The sequence below is a fragment of the Lagenorhynchus albirostris genome, chromosome 17 (genome assembly GCF_949774975.1).
Source record: "Lagenorhynchus albirostris chromosome 17, mLagAlb1.1, whole genome shotgun sequence".
Lineage (NCBI taxonomy): Eukaryota > Metazoa > Chordata > Mammalia > Artiodactyla > Delphinidae > Lagenorhynchus > Lagenorhynchus albirostris.
In genome coordinates this window covers 4,813,746-4,824,956 of record NC_083111.1, presented here as the reverse complement: position 1 = coordinate 4,824,956, position 11,211 = coordinate 4,813,746, and the positions used below count along the sequence as shown (strand labels likewise).

The window sequence follows — 11,211 nt, the reverse complement described above, 5'->3', positions numbered from 1 at the left end:
TAGACAAACCTAAAGGCAGATGGATGGCAGGGTTAGAAACACGTTTTTAAGGCTTGCTATGTGCCAGGCACAAGGCTATGTGCTTTGGTCCATTATTTCATTTGCGTCTCTCCGGAACGCTATGCGTAGCCTCCGGCCCTATTGTCCCTCATTACCTCTGTCCCTATTTTCCAAATGGGTTAACTAAGGCCTCAGACAAGGTAAATGGCTTGCTTCCTGGCAATCTTCCGCAGAGCGAGGATGGCGAGCGGGTCTCAATCGATGGCCCCAGCCTCCGCCATCGGCGCTCTGCCTGGCCGCGCCCCAAGCCCCAGACGCCCTGGGTACCGCGTCCCTCCAACCTCGCTCCTTGGCCACCAGCCCTGATGCGGACATCGCCCCGGCCCCGCACCCAGTCTCACTCGTGGAAATCCCCCAGGACACCCTGGTAGGTGGGAACATCGTTACCGAAGCGTGGGCTTTACCGCGTGCGCGCTTGGCAAGGGGTCTCACTAACGAGAAAGGGGAAAGCTCTGTCCAGAGATTTTAAGATCCCCGGAAAGTTTCAATCAGTCATTCCTTTAACTGTTAACTGAGCGCTTACTACGCGCCTGACGCTGTCAGCAAGGGAGTCTAGGGCGGGGACAGACCGGTGGACAAGTGACCACATTCCGGACGGCTGTGACCAGCGCCCACCTGGGCCGCGGGGCAGCTCCAGGAGGAGGCGGGGGAAGGGTACCCCCGCACATACTCGGAGGGTCTCCAGCACATTCCGTATGCCCCGCTAACTCCCCCTCCCGCCTGGGCCCTCGACCGGAGCCCGCACGCCGGGGAGGGCGATGGCAGTGACTTTGCGCGGGGGCCCTTGATCTCATCCCACTCTCTCCCCAACTTTCCTAACTGCCTTGGTGTGTCACCCGGCCGAGGGGTGGGCCGCCACGCGCATCCCCCCGCCGCGGTCCGGACCCCCCTTCCGGCGGGGGCGGCACGCGGCCGGCGTAGGGCCTGCGTCAGCGGCAGCCCGCCGGCGATTGGGGCGCGCACGCCTCCTGCGCTCCGGGGCGAATTATAAAGTGGCTCCGGCCGCCGCAGCCCGGAAGGCGAGGGAGGCTGTAGAGGCGGGCCCCCAACCCTGCGCTGCGGCCGCGGCGACGCCGAGGACCGTGACGGTGAGCCCCGCGCCGCCCGCCCGCCTGCCTTGCTCTCCTCTCCCTCCTGGAGTCGCCCGCACCGGCTTTCTCCGACCAGCCTGTGCGCCCGGAACAGTGGCAACGTGAGTGAACTTGGCCAAAGCTCGCCTTGCTGCGTGGGTTTGGGGCCGTCCGCCAGCTGCGTTTTATTCCGCGTTGCGTTGCATGGGGTTCCCCAACTTTCTTCCGCTCCTTGTATGTGACCCGGGTCAATATCGCGCCTCCCCGGGCTGGCGCGCTCTCGAATTTGGTCTCCGTAGTTCCCTCCAGAATCCTGCCCGGGCCAGCGGCCGCCCGGAAAGGGAGCGAGTGTCTGGGGCCGCCCCGGAGTCCGGGTGACAGTGACAACTCGGGAACCGCGAGGCGATCGGAGCCGTCCCCCAGGCGGGCGAGGGGACCGGGAAAGAGTGTCCCGGCGGGCTCGACGAACGCCCCGTTGCAGCTGCCCCGCGAGGAGTCCCTGCCAGGGAGCCGCTCTGCGCCCCGGGCGGGCTCGGAGTTCGTGTGCCCTCTCCCCGCAGACCATGGCGCGGTTCCTGAGACTCTGCACTTGGCTGTTGGCGCTCGGCCCCGGGCTCCTGGCGACCGTGCGGGCGGAATGCAGCCAGGACTGCGCGACCTGCATCTACCGCCTGGCGCGCCCGACCGATCTCAACCCGCTGGTGAGTGTTCCGCGCGGCGCGGGAGCTGGTAACCGCGACCCTGCGCGGACAGCCCGGGTCCTCCGCGCGGCGCATCTCGTGGTCACAGCCGGCGCGGACCCCTGGTGACCCAGGCGTCCCGACTGTTCTCCGAACGCTGACCAAGTAGCTCTCGGGACCCGCGACTATCTAGGGACCGGAAAGGGCGGCGGGGCCTCCGCGCAAACCAAGTTTGTTTTCACCCCGGGGAGGCGGGAGTCCCGAGCTGTACTGTCTTCAGCACCTCGGAGAGCACTGGGTTGTCGCCTCACCTGCCGCCAGGAAGATGCTGTTACCCCGCCTCCTCACGTAGCCCACCAAGGGCTCCTTCCGCACACAGCCATCTTCCCATCCTTCCCGCAAAGAATATAGACTTTTTTATTAGTGATATTCCGCTGCCTTTATTCGAATGTCATTTCTCTAGCCCTTTTAAGCTCAGGTCTCTCAGATCCTGACCCTCACTTGCGGGTATGAGAGAGCAATGGGATGGGGAAGGGATAAAGGGAGGGGAGGAAGGGAGAGCGCAGGAGGCTGGAGAGAAAGAGGTCAGCCACCGTTTTACAGACAGCAGGTGATGCTGGAATTCAACTTCTGTCTTGTCTAGAACGTGCTTTTGTAACACCTACTAAGACAGCAGTTTACTTTGGCTATGAAGAGGGCACAGAAGACGTGGCGGAGTCCAAAGAGGTGGCCGCAATGCAAAGATAAATTACACAGGGGCTTGGGGTTGGGGGGGAATCTAAGGTCAAAAGAACCGTCTTTCTAATCATAGTCTGTGTGCTCTTGAATCACTCCTGCTGCTCTACTGAGTCAGAATCTCTGAAGTTGGGACTCAGGAAGCTTCATTTTAACTAGTTCCCCCAATAATTCCTTTGCACTGTCTCCTCAATTTGTTGAACTTCTGTGATAACTTAAGTTGGGCAGAGAATAATGTACTAATCCAAAGAGCTCAGCTCCTCACTAGAGCTTTTGAAGCAATTTTATTATGTAGATGCATAAAACAGGGACAAAAATTAAGGAAAGGATTCCACAAAACCCAAGGTGTATATTTCAGGTTAAATGTTTCTTCGTTCCATTGGATTACCTGATCCACTTCATTCGACAAGACAAGTAGTAGGGCTTTATATTTAAACTCTGAGAAAAATGCTGCATCTTAAGTAGGGGTAACAATCCCCTTCATCCATCTTTTTTCTTTCTGATTTGTTTTTTGTTTAACTGGTTAGTTTTCTATTGAAGCTTACATTTAGGATTGTTATTTTCTCTGTGAAAAAAGGCTTGTTGATGACTATATTGTTAGAATTATAGCAGCTCTGGAATTTTCACTTAGATGAAAAAGACACGTGAGAAATTAGGTTGCTTAGCCAGAACTATGTAGTAAAATCAATGTAACACATATATATTGAGTTATTGAGTTTCTAGCATGTGAAAGACACTTGTGCTTCATTCTGTGGTGGATACAAAGATGAGCAGGCATGCCATGATTGATGTCCAAATTGAATTTACCCTCTAACACAGAGGGTGAATAATACAAAAATTCATAGATGGCTACAGGAGCATATAAATTAACACCACTTCCATTCTATGACTGTGCTATTCCGATTATTTGCCATTATTTGTTTTTGAAGGAATCCCTTTTTAAAAGCCTTTTGGTAACAGTATACAAATATTCAATATTAATTTTTGGCCAATAGATTATTTAAATTTCATTTTAGGATGGAAATATTCTTGACACCTGAACATCTTAAATTTTTAATGATGTTTTGACTTCTTAATCAGATGTCAAGAATAAAACAGAACCATTTTAATTAGATCTTTAGATTTTTATATATGCATATATTTAATTTTCTTAGACACAAAGAAAATTAATAAATAAATCATTAAGAGCTGCTTAAATATATACCCTAAAGAATTTTGTTGCACTAATAAAATGCTTCCTTTCATTGTGAAAATAGTATGTGTGTATTTCATATTAAGTAATATACGTATATATACATACACATATATATATATATATATATATTTTTTTTTTTTTTTTTTGCGGTATGTGGGCTTCTCACTGCTGTGGCCTCTCCCGTTGCGGAGCACAGGCTCCAGACGTGCAGGCTCAGAGACCATGGCTCACGGGCCCAGCCGCTCCCCCTGCATCGGCAGGTGGACTCTCAACCACTGTGCCACCAGGGAAGCCCTACCAATATATTTTTAAATCCCCAGAAAATGCCTGGTTTTTATGTCTAAATCATGGGTTGGTACCTGGGCTCTATAAGTAGACTTCAGGGGGCCATAAAAACCCCTGAATTGCTAGGAAATGTCATCTATAGGTTAAAATTGGGTGGGAAAATATCTTTACAATATTGCAAGGGCACAGCATATACAATCTGTTAAAATGCAAAGAAAAATTCTAATTTGATTCCATTAATTCTCCACAATCTCCCCTTCTGAATTTCCTTTGATTTGCCTGTTCAGTACGGCAAAAAGTTGTAATAAGGAAAATGAGACCATTATGTGGGAGTTTCCACATCAAAGCAAGCATAGAGTGGTCTAAAAAAAAAAAATGTGTTTGATGAACGAAATCAGAAAAGCCTCTTTTTATCACTAAATCGAATTCTTTTCCCAGGCTTGCACACTGGAATGTGAGGGGAAACTGCCTTCTCTCAAGACCTGGGAAACCTGCAAGGAGCTTCTGCAGCTGTCCAAGCTGGAGCTCCCTCCAGACGGCAACAGTGCCCTCGGCAAACAGGAGGACCACCGCTTGCTCGCCAAGAAGTACGGGGGCTTCATGAAGAGGTATGGAGGCTTCATGAAGAAGGTGGATGAGCTGTACCCCCTGGAGCCGGAGGAAGAGGCAAACGGAGGTGAAATCCTTGGCAAGAGATACGGGGGCTTCATGAAGAAGGATACGGAGGAAGACGACTCCATAGGCAATCCCTCCGACCTGCTGCTGGGAGAGGGGAACCAGCGAGAAGGGGCTCCCCACCAGGAGGGCAGGGATGACGCAGACGTGAGCAAGAGATACGGGGGCTTCATGCGAGGCTTAAAGAGAAGCCCCCAGCTGGAAGACGAAGCCAAAGAGCTGCAGAAGCGGTACGGCGGCTTCATGAGAAGAGTGGGTCGCCCAGAGTGGTGGACGGACTACCAGAAAAGGTATGGCGGCTTCCTCAAGCGCTTTGCAGATTCCCTGCCCTCCGACGAAGAAGGTGAAAGTTACTCGAAGGAAGTTCCCGAAATGGAGAAAAGATATGGAGGATTTATGAGATTTTAATCCCCTTTCCCATCAGTGAGCCCAGGCCCCAGCAAGCCTTCCTCCATCCCCCAGTGAGAGACTGCTTCGCCGGTCGTGTTGTATTGTCCTGTGTTGCTTGCATTATACAGTTGACTTGATTGTCTGGATAACTTAACTGTACAACCTGAAAGCTGTCATTCCAGGTCCTGTGTTCTTTTGAGAATCCTTAAGCCTTTCAGTATTGGTCTCTTGCAGCTGTCTTGTTTACATGCTCAAATCGTTTTTGGTATTACCTTGTCCTTTATTTTTGACAAAACGCCAATAAATGCATACTTGTATGTAGATATAATAAACCCATCACCCCAACCGCACAACATTCTTGCAAGTTTCTTCCCCTCCGAAGCTCTCATTCGCCCTTAGGTTTCCACCGCATATCCTAAACTCACAGACAGTGAAACCATCTGCTTTCAACAGAAGCATCACTGGCCCCCTCCTCTTCCAACTGCTGAGGCTGCAAAAACATTTTTCATTTAATTCCTTGTATATGACATCTTAGATGAGCAAACACAGTGGCAAAACAAAATGTATTTCCACTCTCGTTTCTGGAATTCAGGTACGTGAGGAATAACCAAAGCCTAATAAAGATACAAACTGTACCCTCATATATAAGGAACTCTGCATTTACATCCAAATGTGTATGTCTCTTTTCTTCAGCAAAATATTTTAGACGTTAATTTAAAAAAAAATTAAAGATAATTTAGCCCCATTTTACAAATACAGAAAGTGGAGCCCAGAAAGGTCAATTCATTGGCCCAAGATTGTCCAGCAGTTGAAGGATAGAAATGGAATTAAGACCCGAAACTTCTTGCTCCCAAGCAACGTCCTTTCCACTCCAGTTCCCTGTCTCTCATCCAGGCCACTACCAAGAATCGGAAGGGCTTGTGTCTCTATCTCCACTGTTGTCCACCCCCTACACCATAACCCCGGTGGGGCCTCCAGAATCTGATGAACGGACAGATGCAGGAATGGAGGGATTTGGTGGCCAGATCACTGGGCAAGGTATTATGAATGTTTCGGAAGGCAAATTCTCATCACACAAGGAGTTTATGACTACTTCACATTAATTAAAACATTTGGGACAACAGGTACAAAAAATGTAACAAGTCTTTTGTTTTTCTAATTGAAACCACCTGCAGCTAAATTCCCATCCACTGAGTCATTCTCCCAGGACCCTCACTCATCCTTTCCTTTGTGTTCTTCCCCCCAAATCAGAGTTTAGCAACTGAGGGAGACAGAGGAAGCGCCTCTGCTCTGCAGCCCAGGTCTGTGCAAGACCATGTGCTGCCTCCCGATGGGGCCACCCACCGCCCCTCTGAGTCCAGCCCTGCTGGGTTCCCGGGACCTCCCCACGGCCATGTGCTGTCTCCCCAGTCAGTGCAAGGAGTCACAGGTCCCTGCCACTCACTGATCCCCACCAGCAGCTATCTCCGTGATCTTTGACAAACTAACTTCCAGGCCAGAGCCCTCCTTCTTTGGAACTAGAGATGCAGATAATGTAAGCATTTGAAGCAGGTTGGAAAGGAGCTGATGAACAGCAGCAGGCCTGTGGAAATCCGTGTCTGGAGCCGTAAGAAGTGATAGGGCTGAAACACATCAGAGATCTTGGGTCTCTATTCAACCTGAGCCAACTCCTTCCCTCGGAAACGCCAGCCCAGTACTTTTCCAAAGAAATCCGAAACCTCAATTTTCATGATAATATCGCAAGGTCTTAATTTCGGCCTATTGATTCCATTTAAACCAGTGTGGCCCAAACAAAACCCATCTGCAGGTCAGATTTGAGAGACAAGAGGCTAGTCCTTTGAGGGAAAAAAAGTCACTGAATTCTCTCCCTCGGAGACACAAGAGGGAGGAGATATGGGGATATATGTACATGTATAGCTGATTCACTTTGTTATAAAGCAGAAACTGACACACCATTGTAAAGCAATTATACTCCAATAAAGATGTTAAAAAAAAAAAATTCTCTCCCTTAAAACTAAGGATACCCAAATCTGAGAAACAGAAATCCAGCCTGCACCCCGGAGACAGAAAAAGCAGAATGACTGGTTCCTTCACTTTAAGATAATAATCCAATTATTATGTTACAGGAAAACAATATGTGTACATATATATCTCATCCAACATGTATGAGAAAATACAGTCAAATGAATATGCACTCTTTTTCAAACCAAGCATAGTTCTTCCCGGGGAGCCTTTTCGTTTCTACTTGGGGCAGCTGTGCAGACCGAGCTCAGGTGCTCAGGGTAGCTAACAGGCAAACGTCTGGCCCTCTACTTCACCATCTGGGGCCTCTTCTGAGGGTGGTGAATTGAGGGCCTGGTGGATGCACCACAAATGTTTAGGGAGGGAAGGAACAGAGGAGAGGGACGGGGAGACAGAGGAAGGGAGGAGAGAAGGGAAGGACCACGGGACAAGATGGTTCGTTCCCCTTGGGTGCACATGGGGCTGTCAACTCCTGCCCGGAACATCAAACGAAGCAAGGACCTCACTCAGGCTGACCTTAACAGTAAGGTCACATTGTGTGCACAGCAAGGGCGGCTGTGCACAAAACGTGACTCCTGTGGCTCAAGGGGTGCTGGGTAGGTCTTCCTGTGTCCCCAGATATCCCCCAGGCTGTCCAGCCTTCAGTCTGAAATACCGTCATCAGCTTTATCTCTTAAAGGCTTTCATTTTCAAGACTTTCCTATTTAAATGCTGAGGGGCATTTGCCTAAGAGGCCCCTGGGATGCTCTTTTATTTATTTATTTTAACATCTTTATTAGAGTATAATTGCTTTACAATGATGTGTTAGTTTCTGCTTTATAACAAAGTGGATCAGTTATACATATACATATGTCCCCATATCTCTTCCCTCTTGCATCTCCCTCCCTCCCACCCTCCCTATCCCACCCCTCCAGGCGGTCACAAAGCACTGAGCTGATCTCCTGTGCTATGCGGCTGCTTCCCACTAGCTATCAAATGTAAGGTAGATAGCTAGTGGGATGCTCTTGTAAACGCAGATAACTGTGCCCTGGCTGTGGCGCTCAGCATGCGTCCAGCACAGGTGCTCTGGGCCCCATAACCGCGGAAGGGGTGGGAGTAGCCCAGGACGAGGACTTCGAGTTGATGGGCTAGAGTGTAGGGTAAGATGAACTGGAAGCTGCAGCTCTCTGAGAGGGTCTCTGGGAAACTCTGTGCGCCTTTTACAGAGTTGATCCCCACAGACTGCAGAGGGCGGCACTGCTCCACTCTGTACCTGTCCTGGCAAGGGGGCTCCCCAGCTCCACCTCCGAGCCTGAGTCCTGATCTGGTTCCTCCTGGGAGGTGATAACCTGTGACCTCTGGGGCCAGCCTGCCTGGGTTGAAATCCCAGCTGATGGTGTGAGCGGAAGCTCTCCTCTTCCGAGCTCAGTAGGGGTGGGAATACGCTAACACGGTAATACGGTAATATGCACGGATGCTCCAGCCCCGCCAGGGTCAGCGCCCACAGGGCTAGCTACCGCCTTCAAAACGCCCAGCTGGTACTAGTGGGTCTTGGGCTTTTCTCCACCTCGCCCTGCCTCACCTGGGCCTCTTGGGACCAGGTATCCCTTACCCCCAGGCTCTCAGTGACCAGCTATCCCTCACCTGATCCTCTCAGGGATCGGGTACCCCTCACCCCTGGTCTCTCAGAGACCAAGTGTCCTTCACCTGGGCCTCTCGGGGACTTGGACTGCAAAATTCACATCAGCAGCGGGAACTAGGCAATAGTTTAAACATACCCATCTATGTCATGTGCTTATACTTTTTCTCTTAGCTTTTTTTTTTTTAACATATCTCCAGAGAAGTCCACACATCATAAGTGCACATCGTAAGCTGCAAACAAACGTACCCATGAACCATCATCCTGGTCAAGAAACAGAAGACCTCTGACACCTAGAATACAGCATCACCAGCACCCACTCACATGCCCTTCTGAATAAGTAGCTCTCCCCTGTTCCCCAAAGGTAACCACTCTCCTAACTTCTGTAACCGTTGATTAATTTGTATGTTTTAAAACTTTCCATAAAAAGAAAATACACTTTTTTCTATTTAACCACGTGGCTGGCGTTATATTGACAAGATTCAACCATCCCGTTGCATATAGCTGTGGTTGGCTTATTATTTTTATTGCCAAACAGTATTCCATTGCCTGAAAATAATGCACGTCCCATTTTGTTATTAATGGAGGCCCACGTTGTTTCCAGTTTGGGGTTATTGCAAATACTGCTGCGACCATGTGGCTTATCACAGGTGACACATTTCTCTTGGGAATATAACTAGAGTAGATTTGCCAGATACTAGGATATGCATAGGTTCAACTGTAGGCTGTCACACCAAACAGCTTTTAAAGAGTGTACTAATTTGGACTCCTAACCACAGTGTATGCCTCACCAATACTTCATACTGTCTTTTTTAAATTTTGGCCATTCTGTTTTAATTTACATTTCCCTAATGACTAATGAGACGGAACACCACCTTATACGCTTATTGACCACTTGGGTATCTTTAGTTATTCTTTTGCTTTTCAAATGTATTTTTCAAGTTATGCATCTGAACTATTTTCTGCTCTGTGGTAAATGGCCTTAAACCATGACATAAATGCATGAGTTTTTTTAAACTATAAAATACCCCCAGGAGTCACTTTTTTTACCTCCCTGTTACAATCTCCACAGCGCGCCTATAACCCTGCCCATAGACTGACTCCATGGCATTGCTGGCAGAATACCGGATATGCTTTACGATCTTCCTGCCATGTTTTTTCATGGTTGGAACATGACGTAGAGTGTTTGGTAGAGCAGCCCCCTCCCAGCTGGGTGCCTGTGAGTCCCCAGGGTCTCCTGCCATTAGTAGAAGGGGGAGGTCCTCCCAGCACCGTCCTCAGCAGGGTGAAGGGAGCATTTCTAAGGGGATTCCCAGGTTTTGATGAGTAGTTTCAAGGAACCCCCTTCATCCAGGTCTTGCAGAGTCATCCTCTCCCCTCATCACTGGGTGCTCGCCCCTCACCCCAGCCCGAGGGGCATGAGGCTCCACGCTCCTCTCTTCCCTGGAGAACCCCAGAGAACTCGAGGGCCTCTGGTTCCCCTCATCTGGGGCTTGATCTAGAAAAGAAATTGGAAGGGGGAGGGGTTTGCAAGCAGGAACTGAAATGCCAACTTTCCACAATTCCCCCTTCAATTTCTCAATCAAGTGAAAGGCTAGGTCTTCCAAGCACAGAAAAAGTGCTAAGAATAGGGGACAGGCCATGAGAAAGTCCACGCTCTGAAATCCGCATTTCAAAATGTCACATGTAATTAAATATTTTTTGCTCAATCGCATTGTTTTCTATGTGACTTCCACACAACTTCTGAGAAAAAGGTAATCCTTGGTGCTTTGTCACAGCTGTATCCCAGGAGCCTAGCACACAGGTCTCAACAAAACAGGTGTTTGAAAAATATCTGTTGAATAAATGAATGGCTTACAAATTAGCTGGGAGGACAGTGCACAGAGTTAATTATCAATGCAAGGGGGGAAATGATGGGCTCAGGCAACAATTCAGAAGAAGAGGTGTCCCTGTGTGCTGTATGGAGGAGATGAACTTGAGTTGTGATTGGAGAGAGGACCTGACCTTCCCGGAACGTGCTCTGGGGAGCATGGAGTGGGTGCTAGGGAAGGAATCTGGCCTGGGTGTCACATAACTAAGTCTTACATATACTCAGTCATAGCGGTCCACCCAAGAAGATGATGCTTATGACAGGACACCTCACCTCAAGAGCACCAAGGATTAGTATTTTTTAATAAGTTCGGAAGTTGTGTCCTTATCAAAATTATACTTCAGTGTGTCTTCTGGGTTAAAACTATGACCCATTAAGTGAAACTCTGAAGCCACAGCTTGGGTATGGGATGGCACAGAGACTTCACCCCAGGTGTCAAGTGTGATTCATATCTATAAGGGCTGAAAAGACTGAGGACATATCAGGGTTCAGCAAATACTGGGCAGCAACATCTCACAAGTGTGGGATGGGAGAACGGCCACGATTGATCCCTAATTTAGGTCAGAGGCAAGTTTCACAGGTGAGGACTGTTGGCAAAGCATCCAACCGAA

At 49.1% G+C, this 11,211-nt stretch overlaps 1 protein-coding gene across 1 annotated transcript; it reads left to right on the top strand.

Moving 5' to 3' along the window:
• Window positions 1–1,067: 1,067 nt before the first annotated feature.
• PENK (proenkephalin) lies at window positions 1,068–5,573 on the top strand. The gene is made up of 3 exons (XM_060128052.1): window positions 1,068–1,252; window positions 1,691–1,831; window positions 4,464–5,573. The coding sequence occupies exons 2-3, from the start codon at window positions 1,694–1,696 to the stop codon at window positions 5,106–5,108; spliced, it is 783 nt and encodes a 260-aa protein (XP_059984035.1). The 5' UTR covers window positions 1,068–1,252; window positions 1,691–1,693; the 3' UTR covers window positions 5,109–5,573.
• The last annotated feature ends 5,638 nt before the right edge of the window (window positions 5,574–11,211 follow it).